The sequence below is a fragment of the Myxocyprinus asiaticus genome, chromosome 2, assembly GCF_019703515.2.
Source record: "Myxocyprinus asiaticus isolate MX2 ecotype Aquarium Trade chromosome 2, UBuf_Myxa_2, whole genome shotgun sequence".
Lineage (NCBI taxonomy): Eukaryota > Metazoa > Chordata > Actinopteri > Cypriniformes > Catostomidae > Myxocyprinus > Myxocyprinus asiaticus.
Genome location: NC_059345.1, coordinates 52,750,725 through 52,764,340, shown reverse-complemented (window position 1 = coordinate 52,764,340; position 13,616 = coordinate 52,750,725). Strand labels below are relative to the sequence as shown.

At 39.8% G+C, this 13,616-nt stretch overlaps 1 protein-coding gene across 1 annotated transcript; it reads right to left on the bottom strand.

Moving 5' to 3' along the window:
* Positions 1–3,066: 3,066 nt before the first annotated feature.
* Positions 3,067–9,501, bottom strand: LOC127452139 (ankyrin repeat domain-containing protein 46-like). Its single transcript, XM_051717367.1, has 3 exons — positions 9,191–9,501; positions 3,412–3,570; positions 3,067–3,283 (listed from the first exon to the last, which is right to left on the bottom strand). The coding sequence occupies exons 1-3, from the start codon at positions 9,499–9,501 to the stop codon at positions 3,067–3,069; spliced, it is 687 nt and encodes a 228-aa protein (XP_051573327.1).
* Positions 9,502–13,616: the final 4,115 nt, after the last annotated feature.

The window sequence follows — 13,616 nt, the reverse complement described above, 5'->3', positions numbered from 1 at the left end:
CGTTTATTCTGGTGAGTGTGTATATCGCGCCAAACGCATGTTTGAACACAGCGCTGCAACAGCTGACTGATCAAATCACAGACACGGAACAACAATACCCGGACTCAGTTATTATTATTCTTGTGGATTTTAACAAAGCAAATCTCACAGGTCAACTGCCCAAATACAAACAGCACATCACATGCCCCACCAGAGACAGGAACATACTGGATCATTGCCACACAACAATAAAGGATGCATATCACTCTGTCCCTAGAGCAGCTTTGGGACTCTCTGATCACTGTCTGGTTCATCTTCTTCCAACCTAAATTAAAATCAACCAAGCCAGTAGTAAGGACTGTAAAGAGATGGACCAATGCCTGCTTCGATTGCACAGATTGGAGTGTTTTTGAGGCTGCAGCCACAGACCTGGATGAGCTCACAGATACTGTTACATCATATATCAGTTTCCGTGAGGATATGTGCATTCCTATTAGGACTTATTTAAAGTTCAACAACGACAAACCATGGTTTACAGCAGAGCTCAGGCAGCTTCGTCAGGCCAAAGAGGATGCTTACAGGGTTGGGGATAAAGTCTTGTACAATCAGGCCAGGAACACACTGAACAGGGAAATCAGAGTGGCTAAAAGAAGACACTCTGATAAGCTGAAAAACAAGTTTTCAGCTAACGGCCCTGCATCAGTGTGGAGTGGCATGAAACAACTCACAAATTACAGGACTCCTACCCCCAAACCTGTAGGGAACCAACAACTGGCTGATGACCTGAATGTGTTCTACTGCAGATTTGAAAGGCCCAATCTCACACCCCACACCCACTCTGACATTCACTTCACACAAACACCAACACCTCCTGCAACCCCCCTCCTCCCCCCTCCTGCTACTTAACCTGCACTTAAGATCTGTGAAGATGATGTGAGCCTCGTCTTTCGGAAACAAAAGACGAGGAAGGCTTCAGGCCCAGATTGCGTCTCACCTGCATGTCTTAGATCCTATGCTAACCAGCTGGCCCCCATCTTCACACAGCTCTTCAATAGATCACTGGAGCAGTGTGAAGTCCCATGCTGCTTCAAACGCTCAATCACTGACTATAGACCTGTCACCCTGATGTCCGTGGTCATGAAATCATTTGAGAGACTGGTGTTTGCCCACCTGAAGAACATCACTGGACCCTTTCTAGATCCCCTTCAATTTGCTTATCGAGCAAACAGGTCTGTAGATGATGCAGTCAACATAGGATTGCATCATATCCTGCAACATCTGGACAGACCAGGGACAAATGCAAGGATCCTTTTTGTGGACTTCAGTTCAGCTTTCAACACCATCATCCCAGCTATACTCCAGAATAAATTACACCAACTCTCTGTTCCCATGTCTATCCGTCAGTGGATTACCAGCTTTCTGACGGACAGGCAGCAGCTTGTGAGACAGGGGAAACTCACTTCTAGCACCTGTACAATCAGCACTGGTGCCCCCCAGGGATGTGTGTTCTCCCCACTACTCTTCTCCCTCTACACCAACGACTGCATAGCCAAGGAACCCTCTGTCAAGCTCCTGAAGTTTGCAGACGACACCACTGTCATCGGCCTCATCCGAGATGACGATGAGTCTGCATACAGAAGGGAGGTTGAACAGCTGGCTGTCTGGTGCAGTCAAAATAACCTTGAGCTGAACATGCTCAAAATGGTGGAGATCATTGTGGACTTTAGGAGAAACACCCCAACACTGACCCCCTTCACCATTCTAAACAGCACTGTGGCAGCAGTGGAGTCATTCAGGTTCCTGGGCACTACCATCTCACAGGACCTGAAGTGGGAGACCAACATTGACTCCATTGTCAAAAAGGCCCAGCAGAGGTTGTACTTCCTTCACCAGCTGAGGAAATTCAACCTGCCACAGGAGCTGCTGATACAGTTTTACTCAGCAGTCATTGAGTCTGTCCTCTACACTTCAATAACTGTCTGGTTTGGTTCAGCTACGAAATCAGACATCAGAAGACTACAAAGGACAGTTCAGACTGCTGAGAGGATTATCGGTTGCCCCCTGCCCCCCCCCCCTCCCCTTCAAGAACTATACATTTCCAGAGTGAGGAAAAAGGCTGGAAAAATCACTCTGGACCCCACTCACTTGCCTTCTGGCCGACGCTTCAGAGCTCTGAGCACCAGAACCGTCAGGCACAGGAACAGTTTTTTCTCTCAGGCTATCCATCTCATGAACAGTTAAATTGCCCCATTGAGCAATAACTATTTGCAATACACAGTTTAGTCTTTTTTATTTTTATCCAACACATCCAACCTCTTCTGCCATTTCATTCCTCTGAAAAAAAACAAAAAACATTTGCACTGTACATAACAGATTTGTATTTGCACTATACATAACAGATTGTATTAGATTTGCACTACCCATGTGTATGTGTGTGTCTGTGCGTATGTGTATAATTAGTTTTATATTCTATTTTTTATTTTTTATTATTATCTATGTCTTACTGCTGTTTTTGTATTGTTGTACATTGGAAGCTCCTGTCACCAAGACAAATTCCTTGTATGTGTAAGCATACTTGGCAATAAAGCTGATTCTGATTCTGATTCTGATATACAGACCAAAAAAAATAATAAAAAAAATAAGGCTAGGATGAAAACCATCATGCCCTATCTAATATAACATAAAACTGTCATCTAATGCTATTTACATTACCATTGAGATATTATAAATTAATACATCTACTGATCAACCAACTGACCATGTTGGTGTTCAGTGAACATGGGAAGATGTGTGAGAAATCCTCACAGGATAACATCACTTGGTGTATATTTATGAAACTGTTCCTGATAAATACTCAAACCATTACCTTTCACTTCTCTCCTTCATATCTTAGTCCTAAAAATGTGGACAGCTCCACTTTACTTCACCTTTGAGAATGACAAGATCATATCCAAACTCCAGATGAAACCTAATCTTGTACTATAAGGAACATTCAGTGTACAGAGTCCACTCAAACCGCCTTTAAGTTCAAGGCTTGACTCATTTGGTCCCAGGACTACACTTAAGCTGTACCATAGCATCTCGCCCTCAGTGGATCAACTCCAGCTGGCTAGCAGAAAAGGGCAAGACCCCACTGACATAGTAAGCAATGCCCAGAGAGAGGAGAGTGATGACTACCAGCAGAAGCAGGACCCTCCAGGAGCCCAGGTCCTCCACAAACTCCAGCCAGATGGAGCGAAAGCTGGAAAGCACACCTTTGCTGTTCTGCAGGTGTGGATTCAGCAGCGAATGGCTCTCCATTGCACTAGTTAAGAAAGGAAATGAATTACACATAGTACAATAAGCCACTTTGTGGCTGTCATTTTTGTAGCTGCTCTTCTGTTAAATGTCCATCATACTTAAACGTGGGCATCTATCTGGGGGGCATCTAACCTCTCACTTTCAGCCATCTGCATGGTTTCCAGTTTGGAGTGGGCTCCTCTGTTGAAGCCCCTGACCTCCTGTTCTTCCAGCCCTTCCAGCAGCCTAATGGCATCTTTGTTTACCCCTCTCCTCTCAGCCAGCACCAATTTGGTTAACCCATAATGGTTACTGTTAAGATACAAGAGAACGATCAGAAATGGCATGCAGTCAGATTTGGAACAAGCATAAGCTACAAAAATTTACCAATGCAACCATGGTATTGTGCCAACATATCATAGTTACTACTGTACATCATTACTACTACTAACAGTACTAATTTAAAATAATTATAAAATACTGTGATATCTCCTTCAAACAGTGCAAGATGCTTTTTGTCATTTTGTTTTTTTTATCCTCATGTGACCCTACGTCCACATGTGTGGAAATTGTATTTTGGCTTCGCTATACGCAACACATAATTTAAATTACTTTAAACTGACTGAATACTGTTCACAAGACTCTAGACTGTAATTTAAGGGTTAAACTTCTGCCACACCAAGTCACATGACACAACAGCATGGCATAGATTTCTGTGAAGCATTTCTGCAGGCGCAGAAAAATGCCTCTGGTAAGAAACCTCTATGTTTTTTCATTGAAGCCTGTTTGGGTGTAATGAGTAGAGTCGCAATTTTGTTTGATATACCGCTTCAAAAAATTTATACATTTTTCACTCGTCAGTGCACTGATAAACATGATGTCTACAAACATGGATTTGGGGACATTATACCTTCAAAAGTTGAAAAACATGTTAGTTATTTTGAATAAATTTCAATATTAATATAACTGTGGGTCATTTCGCTTCATTTCAATATAAATTTTGTTACATTTAGGGCCCAAGCACTGAAAGTGCAGAGACCCTATTGTTCTTCTAAGGATTATTAGGGTCCAAGCACTGAAATCGCGGAGACCTTATTGTTCTTCTAAGGATTATTAGGGGTCCAAGCACCAAAGGTGCTGGAATCCTATTGTATTTGTTTCCGATTTTCTTATTATTCTTATTCTTCTTATTAGGGGGCAAGCAGTGAAGCTGCTGGAACCCTATTGTAATTGTACTGATTTACTTCTTTTCCTTTTTCTTATTTTTTCTTCTGCCCTAAAAGTGTCAAGGCATTGGAGACACTAAACTTGGCAGGATGATCCCAAATCCCCCCCACTACTCAGGTGCACAAACACACACCCATCTGACCCTAGGCGGCACTACAATAAACACTTTTACATTTTGACTCATATCTCAACCATAAGGGCTAGAATCAAAATATTTTGATTCCTCTGATTCCTTGATTCAAACCCTACAAAGTGTATCTCCAATTTCATTTCTGTCCGAAAAACCTAACTTAGTATATGTAGTCAGCAGGACATTTTGATGATGTACCGAAAGTTTCATACAGTTCTGCCACTAGGGGGTGCTACAACATAAAAAAACTGTCATAACTTCGCAGCTGTTTGAGTGACAAAGTTCAAATTAAATATGCATCTTCTTTGGTTCAAGTGCTCGACAAATTAACAAATATGGCTGCCAGCGGCCAGTCAAATTTCAGCACCTAATAATTCATATTGGGAATGGCCGATGGTTATGAAACTTACTATACACAAGCAGGGTGTCTACATGAAGCAGTATATAAAATGTGTGACAATCGGACATAGTGGCGCTATACTTAGCTAATTTGCATTTTTGCTAATATCTTCAGAACCGTATAGGCTAGAATAAAATTCTATAGCTTTTCTGAATCCATCAGTGCCCCTCAAATCATACAGTCACATGAATTTCCATTTCTACAACACAAGTTTTCTGCGACTTGTATGAAAAACCTACATTTTTTAACTCGTCCTAGGCCATTTGTCTGATTTGCACAAATACATTGGTATGTCATCTACAGACCCTCCTGACAAAAAGTTGTTAAAAGAATTTTGATATGTCAAAATGTTCAGAAGATATAAACAAATACATTTTGGGGCGTGATGTAAAATGACTAATTAGCCTTTTGTGAGAGCAATTTTCAAACTTAACAAAACTTTGTACACATGGACAAGAGAACACTCTGAGGTAACATGCCGAGTTTCATTTATTTTTGATGCTAGGAGACACTATAACTTAAGAAAATCCTCATTTTGCAACTGTGCTCAAAGCAGTTGAAATGTCACACCCAAATGTGTCCACAGCATCCACAGGACAACATCATGCCAAGACATTGACGATGCTAAATTGCAAACTGATTTTTGATATATCGAATGGTGTTGCCATGGCGACACGATAAAGTAACATAAAAAAATGGGAAACAGGAAGTGTCACATATCTCCTGCATGCATCATGTGATTTACATAAAAATTGAGCCACATGTTTGGCCTTGCGGGCTGATCACATTGATGTGGCTATTGTGGGTCACGGTCATAGTGCCACCTACTGGCAGAAGGAAGTGTGGCACTTTTAACAGACTTTGAAATATACCTCTTATGTTTACCTGAATTGCTTCAATTTTTTTATAATGTCAAGACAGTGCAGATTTAAAATTCTGAGGGGATTCTTGATATCTTAAATAGTGTTGCCATGGCAACACATTAACTGTCATTATTCCTTTTTATGTATATTCACATGTTTTTGAGGTATGTGGCATGCTTGAAATTTCATGATATTTTGCACACATCAGAGTTGTTGGCCATTAGGCCTGGGAAAAAGTTAACACATGATGTGTGGCTGGGGAGCTCTGTAGTGCCACCTTTTGACAAAAATGGTGGGGTCAGTTTCTTCTATGGTCACCAGACTTGCTACATATATTGTTCTCATCAAGCCAGACAACTTTCAAGATTAGAGTCATTAGCTCTGCCCAACAGGAAGTTGGCCATTTTAGACTGAATATGCATTTTTTTTTTTAATTGCAGGCCCTGAACTTTTAAATACTCCTCCCAGGGGATTCATGTGACTGGAAAACAAAAAAATGGAAAACAGGAAGTGCCTTATATCTTCTGTGTGCATTGTGTGATTTTGATGAAAATTCAGCTGTATGTTTGGAAATGAGGGCTGATCACATTGATGTGGCTATTATGGGTCACAGTCATAGCACCACCAACTGGCAGCAGGAAGTATGGAATTTTTAACAGACTTTGAAATAGCCCTCTTATGTTTACATTAATTGTTACAAAATTCTTTAGAATAATGTCAAGACACTGCTGATGTAAAATTGTAAAGGAATATTTGATATCTTAAATACTGTTGCCATGGCAATGCGTTAATTGTTATTATTCATTTCTTCCTATATTTGGGTTTTTGAGGCACTTGGCATGCTTAAAATTTAATGAAATTTTGCACAAATATCAGAGTCGTCAGCCATTAGGGCTGGGCAAAAGTGCAGAGGGGGCTTTGTAGCACCCACTTTAAAATGGCCGTATATGAGGGTCTCTGTAGCACCTCCATTTTCACCTACGTCACCAAAATTGGTACATATATAGAGTTGTGCTCAAAAGTTTGCATACCCTGGCAGAAATTGTGACATTTTGGCATTGATTTTGAAAATGTGACTGATCAAGCAAAAAAAAAAACTGTCTTTTATTTAAGGATAGTGATCATATGAAGCCATTTATTATCACATAGTTGTTTGGCTCCTTTTTAAATCATAATGATAACAGAAATCACCCAAAAACAACCACACCATCTTTTTCCAGAGCAGCCTGTATTTCTCCTGAGGTTACCTGTGGGTTTTTCTTTGTATCCTGAACAATTTTTCTGGCAGTTGTGGCTGAAATCTTTCTTGGTCTACCTGACCTTGGCTTGGTATCAAGAGATCCATGAACTTTCCACTTCTTAATAAGTGATTGAACAGTGCTGACTGGCATTTTCAAGGCTTTGGATATATTTCCTTTTCCATGTTTATATAGTTCCATTACCTTGTTACACAGGTCTTTTGACAGTTCTTTTCTGCTCCCCATGGCTCAGTATCTAGCCTGCTCAGTGCATCCATGTGAGAGCTAACAAACTCATTGACTATTTATACACAGACACTAATTGCAATTTAAAAAGCCACAGGTGTGGGAAATTAACTTTTAATTGCCATTTAAACCTGTGTGTGTCACCTTGTTTGTCTGTAACAAGGCCAAACATTCGAGGGGACCATCAGGGCCATTTGGGTGATTTCTGTTACCATTATGATTTAAAAAGGAGCCAAACAACTATGTGATAATACATAGCTTCATATGATCACTATCCTTAAATAAAATAAAATACAATTTCACAATTTCTGCCAGGGTATGCAAACTTTTGAGCACAACTGTAGTTCTCATACAGTCGGACATCTTTCATAATTATAGTTATTAGCTCCGCCCTACAGGAAGTCGGCCATTTTTGATTTTTTTTTTTAATTGCAGTCTCTGAACTTTAAAATAAAAAAATACATTTACACTTTAAATTTATGCAAGTTCATGCCAAGACATTTTAGATGCTAAATTGTGAACAGATTTTGATATATTGAACGGTGTTGCAATGGCAAGGCATTAAATTAATGGCGAAAAATGGGAAACAGGAAGTGTCTCATATTTTCTGTGTGCAATGTGTGATTTAGATGTATGTTTAGTCTTGGGGGCTAATCACATGGATTTTACTATTTTGGGTCACCATCATAGCACCACCACCTGGCAGCAAGAAGTGTGGCTCTTACAACAGACTTTAAAATAGTCCTCTTATATTTACCCAAATTGCTGCAAAATTGTTTAGAATAATGTCAAATGCCAAATGCATGTGTCTACATTGCATTTTTTTCTGAAAGCCACCAGTTCGAAAGGACCAGTTGCGCTTGGGCCCGTCATCGCTGCTTGCAGCTAAATTTTATTTTATTATCACTGTACAAAATGGTTCTGTTCATTAACATTAGTAAATGCATTCCTATATATTTACTGCTTGTTATCACACTGAGAATCAGTGGGTTCATCCAAAAGCTGAAAAATCTTGCTTTCAGAAGCTTTATATGGAGTTAAGATGAAAATAAGGCACATAGCGAACTTTTCTGAGACCGGTGCAGACAGACAGTACACTGGAGGTTAAGTCATTCACTAAATAGGGAGCAAGGAAGCAAGGGGACATCCTTTAGCTTTCTATGCTGCCTAGTCAATTCACTCCTAAAATCTGACCAAAAGTTCAGTTTCAGGCAGCAGATGATGTTTGAACCACTCAACATGTTCAGCAGACATGAGACAATGGTAATCATTACATAGATTCAGAATTTATAAAGTATAATTTTATTTGAACATGGTTGGCAGTGACTGGATGATGCTGGCCATTACTTTGAATACGAATTAATTATGCTAATTTCTGATGTAATGTCTGTAACCTCTCAAAAGCATGAATAACCAACAGTTTCTATAGCTTGGTACTATTTAAAATTTCACAACTTAGTCCTGCTGTCCACAAACTATATGAGGACATACATTTTTAGGAAAACTATTTGGTCTAGAATTATTTATTTATTTATTTAGTTTGCTTTTTTATTAGGTGCTACTTGTTACAAATTAAAAAGGGAAATGGAAAATGCACACAGAAGTTACGCTCGGGTCTCAGGAGGTTATACCATTATTTTTCGGATGACAATGATGGCTAACAAAATTACAGTTTTATTTTAACTATGGTATTTTAGCAGACAATAGTCTACCATTGTAAAGTTTTGTAAGACTATCATTTTTGATACTTCCATTTTTTAACAGAGACAAACAAATAAACAAACACTTAACAACGATTATCAAATAATTAAGCATCAGCATATCTCACCAAATATCAATTTTGAGACCATTGGACACCAGGAACTGAATGGTGTCCACGTGTCTGCAGAGGTGCAGCACAGTGTTGCCCTGATAGTCTGTGGCCAGTAGGTCTGCACCAAACTTGTGCAGGAAGCAGCAGATGTCCACATTCCCGTGCGCTGCGGCCAGATGCAGACTTGTGCGGCCCTGGTGGTCACGGATGCTGGGGTCGCAGCTGGTCTCCAGTAGAGGCCTGGCGAAACTCAAGTACCCATCGATGCAAGTCTGCAGTAACGGTACACTAGTCTGCAATGAGTCATTGATGAAGACATATGACATATCAGAGTATGTCTCCAAAAATTCCAGCGTAACTAAAGGGGATATAATGTAGTGAGTCTCATGAAACTTGCCAATAACATATCCGGTCTGGTCAGAAACTGATTGTGTGGAGCAGTGCACGCTTATTCATTACGTGTGACACATGTCTCAGGCATAATAAACATGGGAGGGAATTTAATGTATGGAGAATGGAGACTTCACTCGCAAGTGGAGAGCCAGGTGTGGGAGAGATACAGGCAAGCTGCTTTATCTCTTCGCTTTGCCTGAAAATGGTTACTCACTGTCATTTGAACCAGTGTCAAAAGCAAAATGCGCAAGAGAGACCCAGCATTTACGTGAGAGAGACTGAATGGCAGCCAGAGAAAATAATAGTTTTGTGATTTAAAACTTCAGCAAATTAAACTTTGCATTCAGTTTGTTTTAAATCTGTATGTATACAATGCATTGGCAATGTACACTTAAGTTTATCTTGCCAATAAAGCTTGATATGAAAGGAATCTGCCCATTTAATCCTAATATTAAAGTTGACTGGAAAACACCAGAGGATTTTGCCAAACTGTTACAGCATGTCCACTGATTTTATGGTATATAAACATATAGCTACTAACACTGCCTGCCCCCCCCCCCCCCCCCCCCCCATCCCATGGTCGTGGAAAAGATGTTACAGTGTTTCAGAAGGGGCAGATTATTGGCCTGCATCAAGCAAAGGAAACAACTAAGGAGATTGCTGAAATCACTGGAATTGGGTTAAGAACTGTCCAATGCATTAATAAAACCTGGAAGGAAAACCGTCAACTTTGCGGAAGAAATGTGGTCAGAAAAAAATCTTGAATTATTATATTCTGATGTGTCATTTTTTCAGTATGATTTTCTGAACACAGTGATACACAGGTAGTGTCTATGCTGTGTCGTAGCCCATAACTATATTATTTCAAATATTCTCAAAAAAACAAGACTGTAGTGGGCTGAATAAATGGATTCACTAATGAAATCATGCATTACATCATATTCTGATATAACATTATGTAAGGGGGTTCAAGGGAAAGGAGGAGGCGAGAACCGGCTTGACAACTTAAATAATAATTTAATGAACAACTTAAACAAAAACACACGACCATAAACACACACAGTACAGCTGCCTGTAATTCTCTCTCTCTCGAACTGTCGTCCCCGGCCGCCTTTATCCCTCACGCGACCCATCAGGCTGATTGGGGACCGGGCGTGTGTCATTCCAGCCCGGCCCCGCCCTCCTCGTCTCTACACATTATTAAAAAATTATGACCAGAATACAGCCATCTATGCCAGTCCACATAACCTATAACTACATTATTTCAAATATATCTCAAAAAATAAAATAAAAACTAGACCGTAGTGGCATAGAGGGACTCATACACTAACGAAATTAGCAATTTCATCATATTCTGATGTGTCATTGTTTCAATATGATTCTCTGAACACAGCGTTACAAAGGTGCGGAATGTGCCGACAGAACATATTGCATAGCCAATTGTTGTACCGAAATCTGATTAAAAAATTTGTTATGGGCTATGTAGATTGACATGGATGACTGAGTTCTGAGGATCAAATTGAAATAATGTTATATCAGAATATGACGTATGCATGATTTCGTTAGTGAATGTATTTATCCAGCCCACTACGGTCTTATTTTTTTTAGAATATCTGAAATAATATTGTTATGGGCTCTGCAGATAGGCCCAATCGGCATATACTGTACCTGTGGATGGCGGTGTTCTGAGGATCATATTTCAAATATAACACATCAGAATAAGGTGGTATTGCTCATTTAGTTAGTGTGCAAGTCCCTCCATGGCACAATGTTCTCTGATTTTTGAGATTATTTGAAATAAAATAGCCATGCATATACTCTGTACCTGTGTATCACTATGTACTGAAGTTCAAATCTCTATGATGAAGCATAATATAATGTTTAATTTCATTAGTCCATCCACCACCATCTTCTTTTGAGAATATCATTAATTTTATTTTACAGTTCTGGGCTTTGGATATACGATATTGGATGGGCAATACACATTACCTATTTTATATTATGTTCTTGGATTCATATAACTAGAAAATGATCACAATCAGAATCAGAATGAGCTTTATTGCCAAGTATGCTTACACATACAAGGAATCCTTCTTGGTGACAGGAGCTTCCAGTGCACAAAAAATACAAGACAGAGATAAAAAAACAAAATATAATAAATATAAAAAGTGAATAGAAAATGTAAGTATATATAGAAATACACAAATGATGATGTAATGTTTAATTTCGTAAGTCTATTATATTCTCTATCCCACTACGGTCCCAGATTGTCAAGAACATTATTATTTTTTAGCGTATGTATTTTGGCACTAGGCGTATACTGTAATTAAATTGCATTGTTCTGTAGTTGATATCTTATGAAAAAAGAAAGCCTACAATATAGACACTGGCCAGTAAGTCTATGATGCTCTTGGGTTCATAACTAAAGACATCTACAAGCAAGTGTAATGTTAATATTATCTACTTTTATCAACTTTTCTACATAACAGCATGGTGCCATATTTAACAAAGAAAATCCACAGGTAATATATTTAATATATACAGTAAGTTCCGCTATTAATAAACATACACAACCAGGGCGAGCCACGTGATGCCATGCGAAGGGCAGACGTGTGAGAGACAGCTCTGCGCACTTTGCTAATTTTTAAAATTATTTTCATGATATAATCTGGTGAAATTCGATACACCCAGTTACACATTTGCTGTTTGAGGTAAACATGGCAAAGAAGTCAAAATCCTCGGGCTCTGGAGACATTAAAAGACACTTACGGGTTCAAGATGAAAGCCCAGACAGGCCTGTGGACCGGGGACTCGATTTGGATGGCGCAGTGGGAGAAGGAATCCAGCATCAACTGTCCAACATGTCGGTGATGTTGACGAAGGTACTTGCTGACTTGGAGGATCTCGCTGTAATATGTGGATCGATTACGGCGATGGAAAAAAATGTCTCTGAGCTAGTCACAAGAGTGACAGATGTTGAAAAACGAATCAATTATTTGGAGGCATCAGAGAGGGAATTAGCCGCTAATCCGCCCGCGACCAAAGTTGATTTGGAACATGTTCTTGAAAAGCTTAAAGATCTTGAGAATAGAAGCCGCAGGAATAACATTCGAATTGTTGGAATTCCTGAGCATGAGGAGGGCAGAGATATGGTGAAATTCCAAGACAAGCTTTTCCCGAGTCTGTTTGACATAACAGGCCACAAGCTGGAAATCGAGCGAGCTCACAGAGTCCCAGCTCACAGATCTGCTGAGGGAGACTGGCCCCGATTGATTCAGGCCAAATTTTTGAGATCATCCAATAAAGATCTGGTGTTGCACCAGGCGAGGAGCAAAGGAAAGCTTTCTTGGAAGAATTACAATATTTTCTTGTTCCCGGACTTTGCGAACTTGACGAGAGAAACGCGATCGGTTTAAGGAATGCAAGAAACTCTTACATCAGCGGAAGATCACTTTTGCTCTGATGTTTCCGGCCAGACTGAGAATAAACACCAAGGATGGCAGCAAAGTATTTACATGTCCCAATCAGGCAATGTCTTTTATTGAAACAATGGGTGAGTAACCATTGGGTGTTTTTCTTGTGAGTGGATTGACTCACTGTACATACTCTGGCTTTCGGAGGAAGCTGGGCACCATTTTTGTTTCTTTTTGTGTTGGCTCCGCCAAGTGGTTGGAGTTTGTTTTGTTTTGTGGATTAACACTTTTCCTTAAAGAAACTTCTGCATTGACGGAAGATCACTTTTACAATGAAGTTCCTGGGCAGATTGAGAATAGACACTACGGATGACCGCAAAATATCTACATGCCCACACAAAGGATGTCTTTTATAAAGTTGGCGGACTGTGTAAATCATGGGATATACTTTTATGTGGCCTCCAAGTGAATTGACTCTTGACCATCTGAGGAACCGGGATGTGTGTTTCGTTTCCTTTTGTGCTGGTCCTGCCTAGCAGTTGGAGTTTGTTTTGTTAAATAACACTACTTTGGGACAGTTATGGATGAATCTGTCAGTTCCTTGTGCTTTTGCCTCCTGTTGGCTGGAGTATGAT